A 25,815-nucleotide genomic window follows, 5' to 3' on the forward strand; every position below is an offset into this window, starting at 1 on the left:
CCTGCTGCCCTCCTCCCCCCCCCAAAAAAAAAAAACCACAACGACCCTTTCCAATTTCGCTCTCTTTATTATTTATCACTCTTTCAAAATAGGATATGTTCAAAAAATATAAATAGGTGCAGGGAACGCTGGTGCCCCGCACGGTCCCCTGGAAAGAGCACGTCGTCCCGGGATGGGCGCAGCGCTGTGGGGCGGTGGTGGGGGGCTCTCAACCTCCCCCCGATTCCCCCCACCGCAGCCCCCGGCCCTCCCGGTACATTCACTGCCCCTCTCCCCACCCGCCCCGACGCGCCGCAGCAGTAGGATTCTGGAAAAAAAAATAAAATAAAATTAACCCCAAAAGGTGCTGTTCACCCCGGAGATTAAATAACAGAAATAATTACATTGTTCGTGGATAAAATCAGGAAAAAAATAATCATCTTTATTATTTAACTTAACCCCCTGCCCTCTGCGATCCCACCCCCCTCCCTGTCCCCGAAGGCACGACGATAATTGGAACCGGACTGTTAGTAAGAATGCTGACTTCTAATTTGCTTTGCTTTGGTGCTTGGAAAACATTAATTTTTTTTTTTTCTTTTTTTATATATATATACACAAAGGTGGGTTTGTCTGTAATATAATTTTTTTTTTTCCTTATATGACAAAAAAGCAACAACAAGAAGAAGAAATCGCCTCTGTTAATATAAGTGTTCCGTAAAAATCTCTCTTTTCTCTCTCTGCTCACCCCTCGCCCCGCTCTAATGGGTGGGTCTGTGCATGACACCGGGTCTCGACCGGCTCCAGGGGCTCCTCTTGTATAGCCGGCGCTGGTAGCTGGAGGCTGCGGGGAGAAATGGCATCGTTAGTGGGATAAGGAGAAACAGGGGAGGAAGGAAAGCAGGGAAAACGCAGCACCAGGAGTGCAGCACTGTGCTTCCCTCCGTCCCTCCCGCCTGCCTTCCCCAGCTCTGGGACTGGGCTGGAGCGGAGCTGGCCAGGAGCCGGCCGGCATTTGATGGATGTGATTTGGCTGAGCTCGATGTCATTGTTGAGAAGCTCCGAGCAGGGATGGGAGCGGGGTGTAGCAGCCTGGGGATGGGCCGGGACGCCTCGAGGAGGGCCAGAAACCCAGCCCCATCCCTGGGGCCATCTCTGTCTCCTCGGCAGGGCTCCCCACTCCCGTCCTCTGCTACTCACCAGCTGCAGGAGCTGCTCCTTTTTTTCTTCTTTTCTTTAAGTAGCCAAGGCTCTTATTAAGCTTTTTGCTCCATCCCTCAGCCCTACCTTCTGGAAAGCTTCCAGCACGGCATCTCCTCATGGCTCAGCACTGCCCTACACCCAGTGCCACCCAATGCACCTGGAGGTGCTCAAGGCCAGGTTGGATAGGCCCTGGGCAGCCTGATGCGGTGGGGGGCAACCAGCTCACAGCAGGAGGTTGGAGCTGGGTGATCTTTAAGGTCCCTTCCAACTCAAGCCATTCTGTGATTCTATGATTAATTCGATTCCCATTCCTCCCAGCTGCGTGCATCCAGCACCTTGAATATCCACATCCCCGGGGGAGAAAAAAATTGGCCAAGGGCATCCCTCTCCACCATCCCACAGGTGTGGATGATTGGGACCGGGATGGCTGAGACGTACGGTTGATGCAGGATATCCGCGGCTCCTCCCAGTGCCCGTTGGGCTGGCAGCGGATGGTGGGCACGTGGCGCTGGATGTAGCCATGGTCACACTGGTACCGCACCAGGGAGTTGATCTCATAGCGGTCCTTCTTCCGGCCAAAGGTCCGGGCGTTCTCCACTACAGGTGGGTCCCCACAGGCAACTGCAGGAGATGGGCAAAGACAATAAGAGATGGAGAAACCCTGGCAGACAGCTTTCAACCCGTCAGCCCCGTTGCTGCTTCTCCTGTGCTGTCCCATGCAGACAAGAGGGAATGGCCTCAAGTTGCACCAGGGGTGGTTCAGGTTGGATATTAGGAAAAACTTCTCAGAAAGAGTGGTGATGCAGTGGCACAGCTGCCCAGGGAGGTTGTGGGGTCACCATCCGTGGAGGTGCTCAAGAACTGTGGGGATGTGGCACTGAGGGCACAGTGGGGATGGACTGACGGCTGGATTGGGTGATATTAGTGGTCTTTCCCAAACATAATGATTCTGTGGTGTCTGTAAGTGGGTGATGGTCGCTTCTTCTGACCTTTAAGTGAGGCCACTGATGGGGTAGAAAGATGCAACCACCTTGCCCATCCCTGAGATGTGGTGGGAGTGATGCCCTCCCTCATTATTCCCCTGCTGGAATGGCACTTCTGATCCAGATAGTTTCTGTTACTCACATGGGCAGGTGCTACCCCTCAAGCTTTTACAACATCCATCAGTCAGACCCAGGGCTAGAGAATAAGCTGAGAATGGGGAGATTGTTTCCTTAGGAGGGGAATCGATGGAGATACTACAAAAAAGGCACTATTGCTACAGAAGTTCAAAGAAACCTAAATTCATACAAACTTCAGTGGGAGGCAGGCTTACAGCATGAGCTTTCCTGGCTGAACATAGGGTTGTTACTCTCAAAGAGCTCAGTGGAAGAACAAGGGCTCGTTCCCCCTATGCCCCAATCCCACAGCCATTGGTTGAATCACCCCCATCTTGCTGGTGCACAGCAGGAGTTCACCTGTTCCCTTCTTGCACGTGAAAGGCAGGTGATAGTTGCAGGGGACGTCGTTCCATTCGCCTTGCTCGTGCCAGATCATCACAACGCAGTCCTCGCCCGCGGAGAAGAAGTTGTCGGGTTGGTTGGGCCGCCAGTTCTCAAATTGCTGGGGGGAGAGGAAAACACTTGAGCCTGAGTCCCCTCTCTCCTTCCCTCCTTTGTGTCTCCTCCTGCCTCCACCTGCTAGAGACCACAGCTACCTGCACTGCTACTGCAGCGATACGCCTATGGCCATGGTGCCATGGAGCTCAGCCTCTGCTCAGGTGCGGTTTCACCAGAGCTGGTTAAAACCAGGAAAACCATTTATCTGAGGGCTGCCCTCACACCGTATCCAAGCACTCAACGTGTCACTCGAGGGCTCTGTTCCCAGCACCATTCCTCCCACCAATTCCCCTGCCCCAGGCTGAGGACTGGGTCCGTCCCAGTTACTCACCAGTGAGTGCCCATCAGACCAGCGGAAATCGTTTTCCACAGCTCTGTCACTGAGGCCGATCCACTGATAGTCCTGTGCATGGCCTGGGAAAGCAGAACAGGGATAGAAAGGTAGGTGCTGGCTCACCATGCTGTGTGCAGGCAGCCCTTTTCCAGCTCACCTCTTCTCGACCAGGGGCTCTGGGGTCATCTAGCATTTGCTTTTTACATTATTTTGCACAAACCTCTGCACCATAAGTGTGGAGTCCAATGGATGGACCCTTCCCTGTTCTCATGTCCCCCAGGCAGCCCCCAACACTCACTGTTCACAAATTCTTGTTCCTCTGGAGTAATGATGCTGCTCAGGTGGGCTTGATGTTCTCGGCACCTGGACTCTGCATCCATCCATGTCTCCCTCTCTTCAAAGTGCCTGTAGCAGTGGCCCTGGAACTTGATCCAGCCTTCCTCACAGTTTGCCAGGTCTGAAACACACAAAGGAGGGTTGAAAAGGAGTTGGTGCACCGTCTGACAGCTTTCCAACTCACCTCTTGGCAGCTCACACACTTGTGGCACAGGACAACACATGGTCACCTCCTCTAAAAAGCAAAACCTTACAGTGTTGTCTGCATGGCATCCCAGGGAAAATGATCAGAAGGTACCTAAGACAAATGCAGAAGAGAGGGAAGCCTATGCAGAAGACTCCATATTTGTCACAAAGTTACAAGTGCTATTGGAAAACTCAAGTGACACAGAGTTATTTTGGAGCAATTCCATCCCCATTTGTTTTCCTTGACTATTTTTGAGGATCTGATCAAAGCAACAACCCTCTTTTTTCCTCCTGCAGATTTTTGTTGCTTTGGAAAGCGTCTTTGAAACCTGAATCTCCATGCCAGAACTGACATTCATACATCAAAAAGGAATTGAGTGGTGAGAGCCCAGGATGAGGCAGTCACATTACTTGCTGTGGTTCTGGGTTTTGGACGAAAAGCAACCCAAGATGGGAATAAAGAGGTGCGAGCAGGAACTTGCTGCTCTTGGGGTGGGATTCCATCAGTCCTCATGCCTCCCTCCCTTTACAGTAAGGTTTTCTGTGCTCAGTTTCTTTCTTCTGGTGTTAATCTTGGTAGGTCGAAGCACTATTGCCTTCAGTAACACAAATTCCTGCTGATCCGCCCTTCTGGTCTTCTTCCAACTGAAGACTGCAGACCTGCTCCACAGATGTTGGGAGGGCTGGTAGCAAGGTGAAGCATTTCGATGTTTTCTGTGCTTTCTAACAGATCAGATGGAATATCTGGAAGTAGTTGAAGCTCTAGGCAATCACACTGGAAAATACCAGCAAAAACTCGTAGAAGGGACACTGACATCGTGACAGGAAGGACTGACTCCTGCAGTGTCCTGGAGACTGACAGATTTTAGGGAAAGGAAGATCTGCCTCATGGCAATAATAAAGAATTATATTTACCACTGAATTTGAGTCCTTCCTTTCTTCTTGTATCACCTAGAAAATGGGATGCAGGCATTATGAACCCATAAATCATAGCAAAGAGAAAAGAGAAAATTAAGTCTTGCTTGGACCAAACAAGGTCATGAGCAGCTGCAGGGTAGGAGTCTTCTGGCAGAACAGAAGGCAGCAGGGGTGGGTAAATCAGAGGCTGATTAAGTTGCATTGACAAAGAGACATAAAGACAGCACCATTCCTGCCCAAATGGTCCAAAAATCCTGAGGTTTTTTTATGGTCTACTCTGTACGCTCATACTGAAAGCAGAAAGAGAGATGCAGAGAAAGATGAAGAAAAACCCAATGCATATTAGCGTGACTCATGTCAAGGTGAGTAAGAAATGCAACTTATTCCTCTTGCTTGAGCAAGGCAGGGGACCTTCCTCTCAGTTCAGCTGACAGAAGTTCGGCCTTTCATCAGTTTTAAGAACAAAAAAATGCTTTTTTTTCCTTCTTGCAGAAACAAAAAGAAGTATTAGTGCAGGTCAGAGTGCGCCTCATTTTGAAGTAAAAATAGGTCACTTCATGTTTTCTCAGATATACATTCCCTGCTGGCTTTACCACAGGAAGCCACGTTGAAGAGATGACAGAAATGTCATGCTGTGTCACATCGGTGGAGACTCCCGGAGTGAAGGAGGCTTCTTCACAGAGTGAAACACAATCATTTTTACATGGCTCAGTTGAAGCATCCTTCCATGAAATTCCAGTCTAGCAGAGAAAGTTTGCCTGGGGTGGAGATGTACTCAGATGTTTCCCTACTGTCACAGATGAACAGGAAGACTCTTGACCCAAAGATGCAGCGATCAACACCATCACAGTCTGCATGCAGCTTCACCAGAGAAGCTGAACACAAACAAGAAAGCTGAAGAGGACGCCAGAGGTCCCTGCTTGGGAATCTCAGAGAACACAATGCTGTGATGAAGAAATGAATCAGAATATGGAAGCAGAAGGCTCAAAGCTTTTCCCTACTGTGTTCCAAGCTGGCTGTTAGAGGTTAGCTAATGAGATGAGGGCAGGGCTGATGGGAGCACCTGGGCTCAGCTTTCTGGGGATAGGGCTGGAAGGAGGTAATGAGGCTGTTAGTAAGATTAGCTGAAGCCGAGTAGGCCGTACCGATCTCACACAGGTCCCCTCCGTAGCTGGGAAGGCATAAGCATTTGAAAGAGTCGATGCCATCAACGCAGGTAGCTCCATTCAGACAGGGGCTTGAGTGGCACTCATCAGTGTCTGCAAGAAATCAAGGGCTTCCATTAGGGCTCTGGGCAGAGAATTCCACCAAGAGGAGAACTTGTTTCCTTGCTTGTTAGGAGGGAGTATCGCTTGTTTTGGGAGAACTTGTTCAGGTCTTACTTGATAACATACTGCCACTGCTGCTGCTGGAGGAATGAAGTCAAGAGACCCAACCCACCCTATGAGGAAGACATTCTTTTGATGTCACCTGATGGTTGAACGCCATTCTGGAGATATCAGGGCAACCTCAGCAAGACATTTCCGATACAGCACTCAGTGACTCTGACAGCTGTGGAAACTTCTTTGCCCACCGTCTACCTGATGGGCAGAACACACCAACTTCTGCTGGGTCAGAAGAATATTGTCAAATAGATCCCTGACACACAACTAGCATTGCTGGAGATCATTTTTTCTTAATTCTAATTCAGATGAAGTCCTGGGGTAAGAAATCTCATCTCAGTGAAGCTAAGTGCGGGAGAGAAAAGAAGTGGGTTCAAAGGTGGTTCAGCCTTTTCCTTTTCAGGATCAAAGACTATGGTAGCCTCTTCCTTGGTGAAGAACTCCGGAGTGCAGTGGACCTCTTCACACTACTTGTTTTTTTTGCTTGTGATGGGACTGGAAGAAGCTGTGCATCTTTCTCAGCTGCTGAGTCTCTCATGGTGGTGGAAACTATTCCTACTTTCCCATCTAGAGCATCCCTTAAGATGCTTTCTGCTTTCTCAGAGGTGAAAAGAGAAGTTGGTAATGGGAGGAATTGGACTTCCAACTTTTCAGTGTTTCTCAACTTGCTAATTAGCACAAGCCTGGGTACTAAATGCCATCATCTGGTAGCACTTCCATCCTCTGTCATCTTGGGAAAGAATGAAGGAAGCACGGAAGCAGGTCACAGGTAGGCAGCTTGATCTATATACTAGAAAATCTATTTTGTGCTGGAATTAAAGGTCTTCTTCTAGTATATCTCCAGATTGAGCCTTAATCCTACTCACTGAACTTAAGAATCAGAAGGAAAACCATTCAGAATGAAAAGATCTCGGAGATGTTCAACTCAAGAAACAAGACTAATAAAAAAGTGGGTGGACACCCATGCAGATTATGTTAAAAGATTGATTAGATCTTCATGCAAGACAACATTTCATTCTATTACACTCTGAAGAAATAGAATGCTGTGAAAGTGCTGACTAACACATTCTATGCTCTCCTGGATGAGAGGGGTTAGTGAGGAAACATTCAAAGATGATGAACATGCTGGCTATGGGAATACCAGAGCAGAGTAGTGATGTGAATATCTAGTTGCCCAGCAGCCAATATCTGATATGTCAACTAAAGGCTGACATGCTCTGTAGTGTGCCTGAATGATGCGAAAAACTCTTCCTGACCTTGGGTGGCAAATTGGTTTGTGCTTTGGAGCATGAGAATTGTCTTCTTTATTCTAGATCATATCAATATAAGCAACATATTTGTTCCTCAGATGGTTGATGAACCACTTAATGCCAGTTTTGCAGTTAGCTCTTCACTGAGAGAAGGAATTTCTTCCTCTGTGTTGCTCTTCTAAATACTCATGAAAAAATTCTGGATTTCTATATTCAATACAGTGCAAAGAAAATCTGAGATCTCGTTTCCATGACATTATGAAATACTTTGAGAGTTTCCAGAATGTATGAGGGGTTGTGTGCCTGGTGAGAGAGAGGAGCTGCAGTTGGTTGGCTCTTGTCTGTAGTGACACTTGGAGTTCTTAGGAGACAGAAAACATAGAGGAAAATGAAATATCCTCAGGGATGATGACAGCTCCAGAGGATCCCTGGTCTTCCCAACAGCAGTGGCAGCAGATGTTTCATTGATCCCAGTGGCCTCCAGCTGAACAAGGAAGGAAAGGCTCTTCTTTGTCCATCAAGCTCCATCAAGAGGAAAGCACACTGCGGAAGTGGAAACAAAGCACGTACAAAGCAGAACATTTAGTGGGGAAGAATGAGACTTTGGTCATCCTCAGCAATGTGGAGTAGAGTTTTGGTACATCCGAGGTCTCTTCTGAGATGCATGGGACTCGCTGGGAGCTGCCATCCCTGATGCTGAAGGAAGAAGGAGCAGACACATGCAAATTCATTGCCACAAGTCTCCAGATGGGAAATAACACTGGAAAAGAATTTCCTTTTACAGATAATGTATATAATATGACTGCTCATATTATATATGCTGTAAAAACAAAGCTCTGCATACAGTATGTATGTTAGATACATAGACACATACACTTGTATATATCACACAAAAAGTGTATACTCATCAGTAGTGTTAGGAGAACAGACAACAAATACAAATGAGACAGTTATTTTTTCCATAAGCACGGTGCAAGTGGCTGGAAAGAAGACATTCTAAGCACATGATGATCATAAATACCAAATCCCCCCTTCAGCCTAGTTGCTGTTGGGACAGCGACTGAATCTCCGTCTGGATGCTCAATCATAGAACAGTTTCAGTTGGAAGGCCATCTGGTCCAGCTCCCCGCAATGAACAGGGACACTTCCAGCTTGATCAAGTCACCAGGCTGATATCAGGAAACTCAAACATGTTAGCCAGCCTGGAGGAAAAGTTGCTGATTTTGGTCCCCCCAGAAAATCTGGTCTTTTAGAAATGTAAGCTTTAAACTGGCAGCCACGTTGCCTCTGGAAACCGTGGCAAGCTGGTTTGTGGGTACTTCTAGGATATCACATCAAAGCCACTGGATTTACAGGAGGTGAGAACTCCAGTAAAAAAACCCCATCTATCACTCAATGCTTGGTTCCTCCTTCTTAACCTTTTACATACCATAAGCGTATCCCCTTCCACAGGGTTTATGGCTGGGTGAGGTCAGTAAATCACTGTGCCCATCCCCAGCAGCAGGAAAGCCTGCAGCAGGGGGGATTTGACATTCTTAGATGTAAGTGAGCTATTTGTTTGCTTGGGTGAGCAGCCATTCAAAAGTCAGCTTTGCTTTAAGGTGCAGCTCAAGAGCTTATCAGCGAACAAGGAGAAGAGACTACTGCTATTATTACCCAGTGCTAACAAAGAACAACTGATGTGGCATGGGATGCAGAACAGAGGCAGCCCTGGCTTTCAAGAGCTTCAGCTCTGAAACAGAAACAGGGAAGAAAATGCTTTGCAGTGCCGAAAATAGGAAGCCCACTTAGAACTTATTATTAACTCACTTCTCAAGGATAATGCAAAATTAAGAGCTCTTTGGGAGATGCTTTGCACCGTACTTAATATCACCCAGAAATTACAAAGGATTATTCAAATCTATTGTGACAACTGGTCCTATTTTATACTACTAACAGGACCTGAGGGATAACTTTTGGATTATTTCTTATTAATGAAACCAAAAATCAAAACAGAAAAACCTCTAATGTAAATAGGGTCTTGCATCTGGAACTTGTAAACTGTTGGCTGGCAAAAGCAAGGGGAGCTACAGAGTTACAGTACAATCTTTGAATTTGCTTCACACCATTCACTTCCTCAGCTTTCTCTTACACTGCCAGATACTTACTATATTTAGTCAGTACTATTTTCTTTTGATGCAGCTAAACACAGCACAAGTATTCTCCCAGTGCCTTTGAAGACAATGTGCTGTACTAGATCATGGAAATTGGAAAGAGAAATCCTTTAGAAATGAAATAGATCAGTCCTGGTTTTGCTCAGAAGGCAAACGGCATGCAAAGTGAGCACACAGTGAGAGAGAAGGAAAGACTTTCAAGATCCTTCATCCCAAGCTAAGCAGACAAATACTAGAAACAGTGCTAATGTTCCTTAAAACAATACAATCTGTGCACTTCTCTCAGTGACAGCCTGCATCCAGATAGCAAAAGTACTCATGAAATGAAGTTAGCTTTGTGCTTAGAACACTTATGGAGGAGAAGCAGACTGCAGACAGGCTGGGTGCTACCACCTATCTCCTGAACAAATTCTAGTCTTATGTTGCGAGGAACTAGCTCAGAAAAATACTCTATGATTTGTACTCTTGCTTTTGTTCTGCATAGAAGAAAATGTAAAGCGGAAACACGAGGCATTTTCTGAATGTCCAACAGTCCCTGATGTGCTCCTCACCCCTTCTTTATAGACCTTCCTGTAAGTGTGATTATCCAAACAGGCATTCAGAGACCAGCTGCATCATTATCTTCTAGAGACTGAGATAAAATTCCAGGTACAAGTTAAATTTGCCTTTCTGAGTCTCCAGGGAAGTTTGAATTGATCACTCAAATAGAGAAGAAAAACATCTGACTGACTGACTCCTACCAAGGAGAGAAGAGGAGGAGCTGAGGAGAGCAATGTAGCTCATGTAGCCAGCTAGTGATGAGCAATTAAGTTACTAAAAGAATTAACTATTTAATTAAACCAAAGCTGTTTCTAGAATGATCTTTTTGAAGGAAAAAAAGAAAAAAAGAAAAAAAAAAGCTATCCCTTGGATTTCTGTGGTGTGAAGGAGGAAACACCATCAATACCTTTTCTCACTTGGATTCTAACCTTAGCTGCTTTGGGGCCACTGGTGGAAGACTCCATGCGTTCTTTTCACCAGAGGCAAGCAAAACTTAACACAAATTGCTGCCATTTCAGCACATTTCTATTTTTCCCTTGACTCGAGTGAAGTTTTTAAAACATTGGCTGGTCAGAATGCTCCAAACCACAGCCTTTCACTGAAGCGCCAGCGTGCTCTTCTCAGTTAATAATTATTTGTCTTCAAATGTTACCCGAAGCAAAAAGACCCACTGAGCTGGCAAAGCTCTGGGTGGAGAAGCCAAGTCTATGGCCATTTCTTCATGCTGTAGGCTTGTAGGCTTCCCGTCGTCAAGGATGAATCCAACTGCTGACAAAGACACGTGCAGGCAAAGCCTTCAATTTTGTTAAAAACTAAAAAATATTGGCATCCCAAGTGTTAACCTCCAGTCTTCTTGTCCTTGTGGCTTTGTCTTTGAGAGAGAAGTAGAGCCTACAGAAAAAATGTAATTCTTCTGGAGTCATCCCACTAAAAAGACTGCTGAATCTAGTTGGAACGCTTAAATGGCAGGACAGGAGCCCAGCAGCTTCATGCGCTGCCCTGAGCTCCTTCTGTGAGCTGAACCAGCTTTGGTCATGCCTCAACTGTAGCCGAAACACACTGCACTTAATGAGCATCCACAACACCCTACAACTCTCAGCACAGCACGAGGTTGCAAACCATGGTTCCAACCCGTAGCTCTTCCTTGTAGGCTTTTTGCATTCACAGTCATTCTGAAGAGTGATGATTTCAGAAGAGGATACCTAAGAATATTTTTCCTTCTTTGTTCTTCTTCATCAGCACTGTGCCCTACTTTTCTAGAGGAATTTCACCCCTGTGCAGAGGTGCTGCACATTCATGGTCAGCAACACTTTCTTGCTGCCTGGATGAGCCTTGTTCAGACCCTGACCTGGACTGCATTTCACCCTGAAGAAATACTACAGCAAAGAAGCTTATCAACAAAATAATTCGTATACCCTGGATTATCTTCTAGAGAAGCAAAAACCAAGCACGTGTTCTGAAGCCCATCTCTAGTGTACAAGGAATCCACAGTTAAGCTTTGTGCAGTTATCACTTACCTCTGTCACCTGTTAAGAAACCCCAGCTGCTATATTGCCATCCCCGTGACTCACAAATACACAACATATTCCAATTTTGGAACATTTTTCAAACTTCTTCACACATGAGCTGTCTAACACATGGTTTTCTTTCAAAATGCTTCACAAGAATGTTGGCTAACAACAGCTCTGAAGAATCTGGCAATAGCCTTGTGGGTAATTTATAAAAAGAATAAGCAGTGAAATAAAACAACACTTTGGGGCCAATTTTTTCTCTTTTTGCTGAGCCTTGTTGGCTGGTTCTCTTCCTTCTCATTGTCCTTCTGACTTGTTTTTGTCTCCAGGCTAGGACGTGGCAGCAAGCATGGCCCAAGGGCAAAGCCCATGCGGGATGCAAGGAGAGTTCTGGGGGCTTTCTACAAAGACAGATGGGATGTGTGGGGAGCAGGGCTGTGCTGTGGTCACCTGCTTTCCCAGAGGGAAATGATGCAGAGTGAAATGCAGTGACTTGTCCAAAGCATTTTGAGGACGGGAACGAAGCTTGAAACCAGGCTGAGCAGCACAGAGCCCTGCATTACTGACCCATACCAAATCCAGATCTGTCTGTGCTTAGTGGTGTGGGTTCACCAGGAAGCAGCTGACCAGGAGGCAGCATGGGAAGAGAGTGGAGTGAATACTGCTTTTGCTAGAAGCAGATCTCTTTGCAAACGCATTTTTTGCTATATGTCTGCAACATGGCCAATGTGAACAGAACCACAAGGTATCTAAAAGCACCAGTGTGTTTATGTGACAAGAGGAATGATTTTTGCAGTGGGGCCTGTGCCCCAGAGCCTGCTCCTGGCTGTAGCAAAGTGAAACCAAGCCATTGCCAGGGATGCTGTGGGACATTACAGGGCTCCTTCGTGGCCAAGAAGTGGCTGGCAAGCATGAAAATGTCCCTGCTTGTCTTCTCATTGTAGCATCCTAGTGTCTGCATGGCACGTAAGCACTACTTGGTGGAGTGCTGTCAGAAAGCTGGTGAAGCATTTTCACCATACAAGGTTATTCAGATTTACAATATTGTATCTGTTTATACTTGGCAACTACCAGTCCTGCTAAAGCACCAAAAAGGGGCAGGGTGAAGGGAGCACATGTATCTGTGCAGCTGCCAGAAGCTGTGAGCATCTTCTCACACATTTTGCCCGTTTGTGCTACAGGGAGCAGCGTGCTCAATGCAAATGCTGCACTCAGCAGTGACAAGGCTGAGAGCAGAGATCTTTGTTCCTAGCTGGCTTGTGCCTCTCAGCCCCTTGGCACAGCAAAGCAGCTGATGGAATGGCTGCTGTGGAGCAAGAGCTTGGAAACACCCAGGGCAGCGAGTCAGCACATCATGGAGAGAGAAACAAAGCAGGGCAGAGGCTTGCAGCCTGCCTGATCCAACTTCCCAGCCACATCTCCCAGCCAGGGTGGAAGTCTCAGGCGGGTGGAGCCGTCTTTGCTCTGCTTTTCACATGATGAGAAAAAAAATGTTGTTTTCTTGAGATTAGAGCAATGGCTAAGAGCAATTTCAGACAGGGTGTGAATGCCCTGGTGCCTTCCACTGATGTGTCACACCCAGTGGCTCTCACTGGTCATTCACAGAGCGCACTTTTTCCAGCCCCTGTTCCAGGTCACCTACATCCCAACCATCACCCATGCAACCCAGGGGCACAGGTAGGTGATGCCCAGTCATGCTCCTAGCTGGTGCCAGCTCCATCAGGAGCAGCAGCTGGAAGGAGCAGTCAATGCCTGCTCCCATGCTGCAGCAGGGGAAGGTCCCCGTGCACCACTTGGTGCTTCCCCTGGGCTGGCCCTCAGCTCTGCAATGAGCAGGCAGGAGATGTGCCCCCTCCCTCCTTTCCCTTCCTTGGTATGTTAGGGCTGGGAGAAGGCACAGTACCTTCTGTCGTGGGTCCCAGTGCATCTATTGCTTCTTGGGAGGCTGGATGCAGGGCAGCAGTAGCAGTGGCCGGCAGATGGGGACTGTCGAGGACAGCAGCTGTTTCTGTCTCTTGTCCTGACGCCGCGGGAGTGGAGGGCTCTATTTCAAGCCGAGTCTCTTCAGTGTTTCTGGGTTCCTGTGTGAGTTCAACATCTGGAGCGCTGGTACTGATTACGACGTCTGGGACAGAGCTTTCCCCTGAAACGCCTGCGATCAAGTGTGATGTTGCATCAGGAATTTCCTTCTCAGGAGCACTGGAGGGCTCACCACTGGCCAGAGACGTGGCAGCAGTGTCAGTGCTAACAGCAGGCAGCCCGGGAGTTTCCCCACTGCTTTCGTGGGCTGTGGATGTCTCTATGCCAATCTCAGGAAACGCAGACGTTTCACCACGGGCTTCCTGACTTGTGGATGTTTCCACACTGATTTCAGGGAAGGCAGAACTTTCCCCACTTACTTCTTGAATTGTGGATGCCTCTATGCTAACCTCAGGATAGGCAGATCCTTCACCCCTGGCTTCTTGCGTGGAAGTTTCTATGCTAATTTCAGGAAATGCAGATGTTTCCCCACTGGTTTCATGGACAGTAGATGTCTCTATGGTAATCTCAGGAAATGCAGATGTTTCACCCCGGGCTTCTTGACTGGTGGATGTTTCTATTCTAATTTCAGGAAAGGCCGACGTTTCACCGCTGATTTCACGGACAGTTGAAGTTTCTATGCTAATTTCAGGAAATGCAGATGTTTCTCCACTGATCTCTTGAATTGTGGAGGCTTCTATGGTAATCTCAGGAAATGCAGATGTTTCACCTCGGGCTTCTTGACTTGTGGATGTTTCTATTCTAATTTCAGGAAACGCAGAACTTTCCCCACTAATTTCATGGACTGTGGATGTTTCTATGCTAATTTCGGGAAAGGCAGACGTTTCTCCACTGGTTTCATGGACGGTGGAGGCTTCTATGGTAATCTCAGGAAATGCAGACGTTTCACTCCTGGCCTCTTGACTGGTGGATGTTTCTATTCTAATTTCAGGAAATGCAGACGTTTCCCCACTAATTTCTTGAAAGGTGGATGTTTCTATTCTAATTTCAGGAAATGCGGATGTTTCCCCACTGATCTCTTGTATTGTGGATGTTTCTGTGCTAATTTCAGGAAAGGCAGACGTTTCCCCACTAACTTCCTGAATTGTGGATGTCTCTGTGCTAATCTCAGGGTATGCAGATGTTTCCCCGCTGGTTTCTAGATTCGTGGATGTTTCTACACTAATCTCAGGGTATGCAGACGCTTCCCCACTGATTTCTTGACCTGTGGATGTTTCTATACTCGTTTCAGGGAAGGCAGATGTCTCACCACTGATTTCATAAGCTGTTGATGTTTCTATACCACCTTCTGCAGATGTTCCTCCACTCAGGTCTCCAGACGCAGAGCCCTCACCACTTGGCCCAAAGATATAAGGAAATGTGACAGCTGTTTCCCCACCCAGCTCCTGTGAAACCGTTGGCCTTGTCACAACTTCTACTAAATCGGATGTGACTAAAGTGACTTCTGGAAGCCCCGAGTCCTCCCCACTAATATCAGTCACTGCTGAAGGTTGTCCACTTAGATCTGTGGCTCCAGAAATGTCTCCACTGAAATACGGGATCCCGGATGGCTCTCCACTGAAGTCTCCTGTTCCTGAAGGAAGCCCACTAGACTGCACAGCTCCAGACCCTTCTCCAGATAGTCCTCTGTCTCCAGAAAGAAATCCACTGATTTCTATCATCCCAGAAGGTCCTTCTCCCACCTCCTGCGCAACTGATGTCTGCGTTACAACTTCTACCAACGTGGTATCCACGAGAGACACGGTGGGAAAGCCTGAGGGGAGCCCACTTTCCTCTCCAGACGCAAGGCCACTGGTGACTTCAACCCCAGAGGTTTCTCCACTGCTCTCAACTGCTCCGCTTGGAAATCCACTCATCTCAAGCACTCCAGAAGCACTCCCACCGAAGTCTATGTGTCCCGAAGGCTGACCGCTGACCTCTAAGCTCCCAGACACCATGCCAGAAGTCTCTCCTGAAGGCAGTCCGCTGATCTCCAAGATCTCTTTTGCTTCTGCTTCTGCAGTTGACGGGGTTGTCACTTCTTGCAGGCTGGTGCTTATAAAGGTAATGCCTGAGATCTCACCACTTCCATCAACACCAGAGGTAAGGCCACTCACGTCCACCAGGCCGCTCACCTCGGGTATTCCAGATGGTTCCCCACTGATGTCCAGTCCTGAGGGAAACCCACTGAGTTCAGGCACCCCAAGAGGCTCTCCACTGAGCTCAGGCAGCCCAGAATGTTCCCCACTGAGCTCAGGCACCCCGGAATGCTCCCCACTGAGCTCAGGCACCTCAAAAGGCTCTCCACTGAGCCCAGGCACCCCGGAATGCTCCCCACTGAGCTCAGGCACCCCGGAATGCTCCCCACTGGCTTCAGCACCTGAGGGCAGCCCTCTGGCCCCACTGCTGTCCCACTCTGCAGATGGAAACCCTGACAGCTCTCCTTCACCACTGACTCCAATTGATCCTTTTCCCTCCTCTTGCCGTCCCGGTGCTGCCGTTACAACTTCCACCAAAGTGGAATCCACGAGGGAGACGGTGGGAAAACCAGAAGTGAGCCCACTTTCCTCTCCAGATGGCAGGCCGCTGATGAGCTCAGTGCCAGAGATTTCTCCACTAAATCCAGAATGCAGACCACTGCTTTCAGCTCCAGATGGCATCCCACTAACTTCTGGTATCCTCGAAATAGACACCGATATCTCTTCCTCTGCAGAAGGTAAGCCGCTGGTATCAACAGTGCCAGAAGGCAACCCGCTCACGTCCCCTGAGGGAAGGCCACTTTCTCCAGGTACAAAGCCACTGCTCTGCAGGTCTACAGATGGTAATCCACTTTCTCCAATCCCGGAGTGCTCTCCACTCAGTTCAAAACCTCCAGAAGTTGGTTCTCCACTCGTGTCTGGGGCTCCAGATGCTGAAGGTTCGCCACTGGCTGGGTGCTCTCCAGACTCGGGGAACTCTCCGGACACTTCAGGGATGGAAGCACTGGTACTTGTTTCCTCTGGTATTACAGTAGCTGGAGGAAAAGCAGATGGTCTCGCTGGAAAAGGAGGGAAGAAAGAGAGGGAAATAGGACAACTAGTTAATATTAACAATTTCCTAATTTAACTCCAAACTGACATCTAATAACATCACATTTGGGATAAAGAGCTCTGGCAGAAATCCTTTGATGCCCTCAAATCTGTTAATGAGGATAATGTCTTAAATAATGCTACATACAAATTGCTGGGAAACTGACAGAATACATAAACTTCTGGCATGGGACAATGGCAGCAGTGACACTAATTCCCAGGAGCCAAAATAAAGCTACAGTTTCCTTGGACATGGCATGTGGAAGAAAAGTTTGGTGCTGCCCTGAGCACATCTTGGCTCTGTCATCTGGGCGTGGGGTCAGTTTCTAGGCTGCCTCCTGGACACACAACAACATATTTTGTGAGATGCCCTGGCAATGTAAATGTTGGTCTGCAGCAGCTATGCTGGCCAGTGCCATTCTGGTAGCACAGCTGGTCATGCAGCAAAAAATTCTATATACCTGTGTAGCTCCTCCTGTTGTACCTGTGTGCACAACTAAGTTGCTAATAAGGTGAAAAACACAAAACAAACACAAAAGAATATGGGACTGCATATCAGTTCACAGCCTGTTCCACAGTAATACGCAAAACCAGCAGAGCAAGAAGTCCTTCTTTCAGTTTAAATAACTGAAGTTCCTTGGTCCCACACTTTCTTTGAGACTCAGCATGCCCTCCCTGTCCCATTGCCTCCACTTTAAGGTAGCCAGTGGAGGGTGGCGTGTCCCTCAGGAGCACTGTGTGTCTCAAGTGCCTCCACACTTGCCAGCACACTCCTCTGAAACGCACCTGAAGCTGTTACATGAAAAGCTAATTCCAATGAAGAGAACTCTCTCAGATTCCACCCTCCTCCTCAGCTGCATTTGGAAGGCCCTTCCTTCAGCAAGGACATAGTCAGTTTATTTTAGAAGTGCTCTGGTTCAAGACTACCAATCACAACTCAAGAATGGTGCCTGACCCACCTGAGAGCAGCGATACGTCGGTTGGGATGACCTCTGTTCCCCAGGCTGTCTGATTCTCAGGCTCAGCAGATAGCTCTGTCTCCACAGTTGTCTCCTCCCCAGAAGGTATTCCCTCCACTCCAGGGATCACTTGGGTTACCATCACCTCTTCCTCAAAGTGTGAGGTCACCCCCTCCTCCTCCACGGATGGCAGAGCTGGAATAGAAAGACACAGGATAGAGTGTCCAAGAGTTCATAGTCCCAGATGAAGCAGCTCCGTAAGTGATCCAGATACCAAAATAATAAGCCGTGGTGAAAAAGTATGCTGAGCTCCTGATACTGGGAGTCAAGCTGAGCAGAGAAGTGAAGGCAGAGGGAACCAGGTGAGATTTTCCCTCTGAGGCATTATGAAGGCCAGGATAGGACCCCAGGCAACCTGATCTAGTGCTTGAGTTAGTGGGTGGCAATCCGGCCTGTGGCAGGGCGGTTGGAAGTGGATGATTGCTGAGGTCCCTTCCAACCCAAGCTGTACTATGACCAAGTTAAGAAAGTAAGTACACAGTTATGAGAGTGTGCTCCCGAGGTCCAAGAAGAAGCAAGGCTTTGGTGAATCCCACTTAGCCCTAGGTAGGACCCCGATGCACCCTTGCTCCCATTGCAAAACCCATTCCCCAAAGAGGAAGGACCTAGGAGGGATGGGACAGTACCTCTGAAGCAGAAAGCGTGATGCCGTGACAGAGGGTCAGGAAAGCCCGTCTGGTTGTAGTGCTGGTAGATGGTCCTCACACCAGGTGCATCCCCCCCGCAGCCAGGACGGGGGCTCACGATGGGGTACCGCAGGCTGCCGTCAGCCAACCACCCAGGGTAGCACCTATCCAGGCCTTGCTTCCAGGCAGCGTGGAGTTGTCCAGCAGAGGCCAGCGTTGCATTTTGGCTTGCACAGTACAGCTGGGCTTCTTGGAAGGTGAACCGCTCTGGCTGGGTTGCAAAAAACACCTCACCTGTGGGCCGATAGAGAAGACAAGCGTGAGTCTGAACCTCAGCACCTCTGGCATCCTGCGGTGTGCCTGCTGTTACCCGCACACGGAGGAACGGGGAGAACATACCCTTCAGCCTGTCGATGTAACAGTACACATCGTAGGTCTCTGAGGCCGGGCGCATGCCGTATGAGCGCACGCCTGGGGAGCTCTCTTTGTCTCCTACACAGTTGCTGCGAGGATTCACAATGGGATACCTGACAAAAGAAGAGAGGAGGTGACCCGCAGTCAGCTTTATGTACTCTGGGCTGAAGGATCTCAGCATACTTGGGAACAGGACATCATATCTTCACATTTAGAGGTGCTCGGTAACCCCAGCATGACTTGGAAACATATTTAATCTGCACTTACAGCTTGGGGCGGTGAATACAAACTTTCCTCCATTTTTTCATACATGTCAGCTCACTGTGAAATTCATCACTAATCACACAGATTAGGAACAGACTGAGAAGAACGAGTCTATTGGGCACTATATGATGAGACAACTTTAGGCTGGGACAGTTTTATCTGCAGATAAATACAGCAGCAGTGCAGACCAGAGGGAAGCCTCAAGTTCATAGAATGGTTTGAGCTGGAAGGGACCCTTAAAGGTCATTTAGTCCAACTCCCCTGCACTGAACAGGAACACCTACAGCTGATCAGGTGCTCACGTCCAGCCTGACCTTGGATGTCTCCAAGGGCGGGGCATCCATCATTCATGGCTGAATAATCGTTTCACAGAGATGTATTCCCTTCATCAATATGGCTTTACCTGACCGTCTGGTCCCGCAGCCAGCCAGCATCACACTGATCAAAGCCAGCCTCGTAGGCAGCCTGGAGCTGCTCAGGAGTGGCAATAACAGCGTTGTTCTCCAGGCAGGCCCATTGGGCTTGGACGAAGGAGAGGGCATATCTGCTGGTGGCAGCACGGTAGTGAAACACCACGCCTGAGGAAAGAGGAACCATGGTGATACAGGGCATTAGGAACCCCCAAACTGAGATATGTCACCAGATAGGATCTTCCCAACAGCAATGCAAGGAACACTCCTGCAAACTCACTTGGATGGAGATCCCTCATTCATTGAGCTCTGCTGCATTATAGGGTGATGTTCTGGGCATCTCTATAGCCTTCCTGGGGGATCTAATTCCCTTGACCTTCCCCTCCCCAGATGCACAAGGGAATGCAAAGTACAACCACTGCAGCCCCAGGTATCAGACATTTGATCCCCATCCTGCTTATGATGAAGAAGCACTGCAGCCCCCCTCCAAGGCCCTTCCACCCCACCCATGGTGGAAGCATTCAGCCTGCAACTCCAAGTACCCAAACAGGCCTGTAGACCTCTAGAGATCTGGATGTCCTTTGCACTGGCAGAAGATCAGACTATTTTCAGACCATCTTCACTCTTCTTGGAGTGCTTGTGACTTACCAGTGGGGGAAATGGGCTGCCTGGGGAGGAGGGCAACATCAGGGGCTGCTGTCACTTGCACGAGATGATCTTCTACAGTGAATGGTGAGGCAGACTCCAGTTCTGGCGTGGCAGTCACTCCTATGGCCACTTCCACCGAGCTCACCTCTGCCATTTCGGTGGTGAAAGCAGTGTCTGAGACTGATGTGGTGACCTCTTCAGGCACAGCCCATATCCCTGTGACCTCCTCTCTGGTCACGTTCTCTTCCCCTGGGGAAGCTGTCTCTACTGTGACACTGGTGGTGAAGAGGTCGGGCAGGACGGTGAAGGCTTCGTACAGCTCAGTGGCGGTGGCTGTGATCTCCATGGGCTCCAGGGTAGCGATGCTGCCACGGGCCTCCTCCTCCGTGGCATTGCGTGGCAGGGGCAGCTCCACCTCAGTCTGAGTGACGGTCTGTATGGTGAAAGCACTGCCCAGCTCGGTCCCAACCTCATCGGTGAACTGTCCTGGGATCAGAGCCTCGAAGTCATCACCTACATTGAGAGACAAAGCAAGGATTGCAGGACGTGGTCAGTCCAGCAAGGTGTACAGTGCTGGTGCTGTCGTGGAGGGGGAGATGAGAGTTTGCTGGCTCCAATGGCAGCAGGGCACGGAATCACAGAATCATGGCACGGTTCGGGTTGGAAGGGACCTTAAAATACCATTTAGTTCCGACCCTCTGCCGTGGGCATCTTCCACTAGATGAAGTGCAAAGCCCCATCCAGCCTGGTCTTGGATATCCATGAGTTGGAGGCAATGATTCGCCCCAGGCTCCCCAGCTGGAAAAGCAGACGGCTTTCCCCGTTCTCCCAGCTCCCGTTCCCGGGAGCACCCTGCACAAATCCGAGTCTGCACTGACCTCTAGTGCCTGCCGCAAGGATCTCAAGGTGGCATGGGAGCAAGGAAAACCTCTACAGCAACTCTGAGCCTGAGGAAGGCACAGAGATCCTTAAACTAACTGCATGAAGTCACACCTGGATCACTGCCCTCCTGCTCTGCTCAGCTGGGGACCGAGGAACTCATCACATACAAGCATGCTACCTCCATCACCGAGAAAGCTGAGGTCACTCAATGTAGCAAACTTAAACAAGTGCTTTACTCCCACCTTCCCCCTCCCAAATCACTTTTCTGCATGAGTCACGTCCCTTAGGACAATATGTTTTGTTGACATCCCACTGAACAGGTCAGCCTGCAGATGGGGACTGAAAGAGCAGCACTGAACCGAGCAAGCCAGGGAGGGATGGCAATGCAGCGAGGCGGGTCTCAGCTGGGGAAGGAGAACTAACAAGATACCATCAGGCTTTGCCCATAATACTGCTGTCCCCGCTCTATTTATTTCCAATTCCATTTTCCTGCTATTTCATTTAAGCCAGTACCTCTCAGATCTTAAAGGATTCAATAAATTAGCCAGAGATGCTCAAGCAAGGACTGGCTGTACTCAGCAATTCTGAATGAATGTCCTGAGATAACCGGAAGGCTGTGTTATAGGAACATAGGTCACATAGATAGATACCAAGAAGCCTGAGAGCTTTTACAGGGACAAATGCTTGGGCCTCCTGATGCACAAATCATACATATATCTGGGCACAATTGGTTTAAATGAAAAGGTTTTCAGAACATACTATTTTTGTAAAGATGGATTTCTACGTGAATGCTGTCCCCTCTGCCTGCCCTAAGCTGATCGTGCGCAGCTGTGTTTGTCCTCTCCTTGCTGCAGGGAGAAGAGAGCAGGCAGGAGAAAGAGGGCGTAGTGGGGACACTCTGCACTTCCCAGGCACGATTTTGCCAGAGGCTGCTGCACTCTGATTTATCCCAGCATGGACACTCAGATGTGTGTCTGCACTGCATCACAGCACTACGCAGGGTCAGGTCTGTTCCCTTTTTCCTTTGCTTCCATCTCCAGCACTCAAAGTCCTCTACATGGACTACCTGAGGTCTGTTCCACATCTCCTGAACTGCTACTTGGACAGACATCCATGCGCTTCTGGGACTCTTTATTTCCTACCTGAACATGAATACATGAAGAGAGGCTAAGATCAGGTACCTTTGCAAAAATAAAGAAAGAAATAAACAAAAATCAAAGAAGCAAGAAGCTTCTCTGCCTTAGTTCAGAGAGGGTCTATCATAAAGGTAAGTATCGTACAGAGAGACTAGCAATGCAAGTGTTTGGAGGCACTGGCTAACGAGGACAGGTGAAACAGTGAGCTGCAATCTGTCTTTTTTATTGGCGTGCCTTCTGTGCTGCTCTGCAGTGACCAGAATCACAGAACCACTACACCACTACCTGGGAGTGCCTGAGATGAAAAATGACCAGCAGTGGAATACTTTCCTCCCCCATCTGCCTGTGTGAATTACTATAATTAATTTAATTCATGCTCCTAGGCTGCATTAGTGAATGGTTTTGAAAGAAAAATTGGAATAGTCCCATCTTGTCCCCATTCAAAACAGCAGACAAACACTGGTGAAGACTGTGAGGAAAATGCACCGGGGATGTTTTCAGGTTAAGTTAGCTGCAAACAAGGAGCTCCTTCTCGCTTACGTAGGTAAGGAGACATCACTCAGAGCACTCACCACTGTAGCAGATGGCATCGTAGCGGGAGCTGGGGTGAGGGTACCCCGTCTGGTTGACAGGGTTCAGGTAAACGGTCCGCACGCCCACCAGGTTCCCTCCACAATTGGGCCGTGCTCTGGAAATGGGGTAGCGAACGCTGCGGTCAGCCAGCCAGCCTGCACTGCACATGTCCATGCCATCCTTCCAGGCCAAGTACAGCTCGCCCGTGGTGGCCAGGCGGGCTCCCAAGCTGTGGCATTTGTCAAAAGCTTCCTGGAAGGTGAACTTCTCGGGTGAGGTGGCGTAGAAGACTTTGCCTGCAATCACAAGATCCATTAGCACAGGGGGTTAGCTGTTGAGTTTAATCCCAATTCCCAATCCCAATTCCCATTCCATCAGACCTGAGTCTGAATAAAATGAAAGTCCTGTGTCCTACAGTTTAACTGCAGCCTCATGTTGGTGATTATCTCTGAAGACCGGAATAAAGGGGTTCTTAGGGAGTAAGTTAGTTGGAGGAAGACTTACTTAACTATCTGGAGTCAAATGGCAAGTGGAAGATAAAGGCCAATTTCAATTCTGATGTGCTGAACAATTCAGTGGATCCCAGTTATATGCATAGTGGGCACTTCTGGAAATCACATCCTGGAATGGGTGGTCAGAGACATGCGGGACAGCATGGCTCTGTTGGAGGGTAGAGCAACTGCACCCTCTATGCTGCATTAATCTTTTAACACTAAAATATTCAAGGTCTTACAAATAGAATGTAGAGAACATTTGGCTTTGCTGGCAGATGTGATTTCCACCTTTAAATTGTCATCTTCTAGGACCTTTGTGCCCTGTTGTCTGGACTAGGCACAAGCAGAGCACTGGCTGCTTCTGCTTCTAGTGAGAACCCCCCAGTCACCTTGCATTTGCTCTGCATAGCAGTAAACATCATAGGTTTCATCTGTCTCACGGACACCGTAGGTCCTCACTCCTGGAAACTCATCCTTGTCACCGTAGCAGCGCTCCCGGGGCAGATGGATGGGGTACCTGGGGGACAAGGTGCATAGAAGCAGGATGGGGCAGCAGCACAGGGCTGGAGGAGCTAGCATCCTGCTTTCCCCGTGACAGTCCTGAGAACCAGCCAAAGACATCAGAGACCAAGGTGCCCACTAATGGGGACACAGGACTCAGCATGGTTGAGCCACACTTGTGGATTTTCTTGGCATTTCCCAACTGCTTCTCAACCATACTCCTTCAGAGGCTTTGTTACAATAGACCTTCCCTCGAGTGGCTTTTATCTCCCCTTACCTGACAGTCTGGTCAGCCAGCCAGCCGGCATCACACTGCTCGTACCCATCCTCATAGGCAGCCTGCAGCTGCTCAGGGGTGGCAATGACAGCACTGTTCTGGATACAGGCCTGCTTTGCCTTCTCAAAGTTCAAGGTGTACCTTGTGGATATTGCTCTGTAGTGGAACACGACGCCTGGAAAACACAATGGCCAGCATGGACACGTCTGCTGGAAAGCAACCAGCCCCTTTACCTCCAAAGGAGTTAGGGATTCAAAGAAAGGGGAGAAAAACAATGAATTATTTGTACTGTGATGTAAGTTTGAGCATCTTAAACTAAAGGGTGGCTTGGTGGACCTTGCAGAGCACATGATATTTTATACTAAGGCATACCACTTAAAGTCTGTAGATTTTCTGAAGGTATCTAAGTGTTTGTTTGTTTGTTTGTTTGTTTGTTTGTTTGTTTTAATAAACAGGACTCTATATAAAGGATGGCTATCTGTATGCTCTGGTCTGGCATCAGTTCAGTGGAAAATGCACCAGGAGGCAATGAGGGGACTGTGATGTGGATACTCCAGTGCATGAAACCCGCAGAAGCCTCCTGGTTTTTCCTGTTGTGGTGGAAGCTGTCCTCCTGGCCTTCACTGAAAGCAAAACCCTTGATAAAGGTAAGGATTGTAGGAACCCCAACTTTACTTATTTTGTCCTTATTAATAGAATGAGCTTTGGGGAAAAAAAATTCCAGAACAGACTAATTGTCCAGCTGAGGGCATCCCTTCTCCTGTAATATTTGGAAGAATTCAAAGGCTTTGCACTAGCCCTGCTCCTGATTCACTCCTCTGAGCAATGGCCCAGAATATCCAGCTCCACCTCCTGCCAAGACATCATCTTGCCGTCTCTGTAACTCACCTTGTCAGAAGAGTCAGTTTATTGGCATCATATTCTGCCATGAGTCATTCTACTGTTTTGTTTGCTCTGCTGGAATAAATGCTTGGCCCACGGCTTGTGCTCACCTGCACATGGCCCCGTGTGACCTGACCAGAAGGGCTGGTGCTTATGAAGAGAGCAGCACCTTCTCTCCTTTCTGCCCAGGCCAGATCCTGGGAGGAAGCAGCAAAGGCAGGGTCTCACCTTTCACCAGGACTTCTATTGTGTCTTGTCTGTCCTCAATCCCATACATCACTTCACAGCGATAAATCCCAGTGTGGTTGGATCTCAGCGCCTTGATTTCCAAGGTGGCATCAGTAGGGATGGCGGGGTAATTGGGCAAGGAGATCACCTCTTTGTACTCTGCATTGAGCCGGATCTTCCCGCCGGTGGCCACTAGTAAGACGATCTCTGTTTCATTGGAAAGCTTGCTCCATTTGATCCGTGGGGTTAGCAGAGCACTGGTGTCCTCTTCCTCTGGGATGTTGAAATAGCAGGGGATGTTCAGGGAGCTTCCCAGGACAACACGCAGGGGAGACTGCTCAGGTATCTTCACTTCCAGGCCATCGCTACTGTCTGCTAGTTCCCAAACAAAGCAAGGGTTACATCAATAATGCACTTCATCCTAAATATCCAGTGCTTCCATATGCTGCAGTGCCTCTGTCTGCTTTGAAAGCCTCCTACACCCACACGTTCAAGTGTACCCTTTTTGTCTAGTTTGTTGAAAAAGCCTTGCAGAAATGGAGGCTACAACAATTACCCTTGCTCCATCGTTGCTCCTGGGAGTTGGGAGCAGCACCAAACGTGGGGATGAATGGAGTGAAGGGGCCTCCTGCAGTGTGGTTCTGTCCACAACATGAGATCACAACTGATAGGGCAGAAGAAAGGGGGAATGCTGAAACTCCCTTGACTTTCCCATAAACCCGTGTTTGACTGAACTGTCTTCCCATCCTCTCAAGCGCAATAGCAATGACAGATGGTGGCATCGCACCCATCCAAAGAAGGGCCCCATGCATGCACAGAGCAAGTCTTGGGCACACCTAGAGATGTCCCCATTTGGAGATGGGACCACTGTGCAGCACCTTGCTCAGTGCTGGCTCCTAGCACGCTGCAGCACGTACCTGAGAACTCTGCGGAGGCAGCTGTGGTGATGGCTTGCAAACACACAAACACTAGTAGTAGAGTGGTCAT

General features: G+C 48.6%; 1 protein-coding gene across 6 annotated transcripts; it reads right to left on the reverse strand.

The window, feature by feature from the left end:
• ACAN (aggrecan) lies at positions 1 to 25,815 on the reverse strand. Of its 6 annotated transcripts, none has more exons than XM_085233982.1 (18): positions 25,746 to 25,815; positions 24,829 to 25,200; positions 23,719 to 23,893; positions 23,330 to 23,457; positions 22,446 to 22,742; positions 19,856 to 20,368; positions 19,201 to 19,375; positions 18,519 to 18,646; positions 18,120 to 18,413; positions 17,434 to 17,628; positions 15,779 to 16,443; positions 14,130 to 15,628; positions 13,291 to 14,069; positions 3,410 to 3,568; positions 3,109 to 3,191; positions 2,637 to 2,781; positions 1,618 to 1,800; positions 1 to 820 (listed from the first exon to the last, which is right to left on the reverse strand). In XM_085233982.1, the coding sequence occupies exons 1-18, from the start codon at positions 25,813 to 25,815 to the stop codon at positions 738 to 740; spliced, it is 5,943 nt and encodes a 1,980-aa protein (XP_085090108.1). In that variant the 3' UTR covers positions 1 to 737. The 6 variants fall into 6 exon arrangements, with proteins under 6 accessions (XP_085090108.1, XP_085090107.1, XP_085090106.1 ...); XM_085233981.1 differs by adding an exon at positions 5,697 to 5,810 and having other exon boundaries at positions 13,291 to 15,658; XM_085233980.1 differs by adding an exon at positions 5,697 to 5,810 and having other exon boundaries at positions 13,291 to 15,697; positions 15,758 to 16,443.

Source organism: Meleagris gallopavo, chromosome 12 (genome assembly GCF_905368555.1).
Source record: "Meleagris gallopavo chromosome 12, MGAL_WU_HG_1.1, whole genome shotgun sequence".
Lineage (NCBI taxonomy): Eukaryota > Metazoa > Chordata > Aves > Galliformes > Phasianidae > Meleagris > Meleagris gallopavo.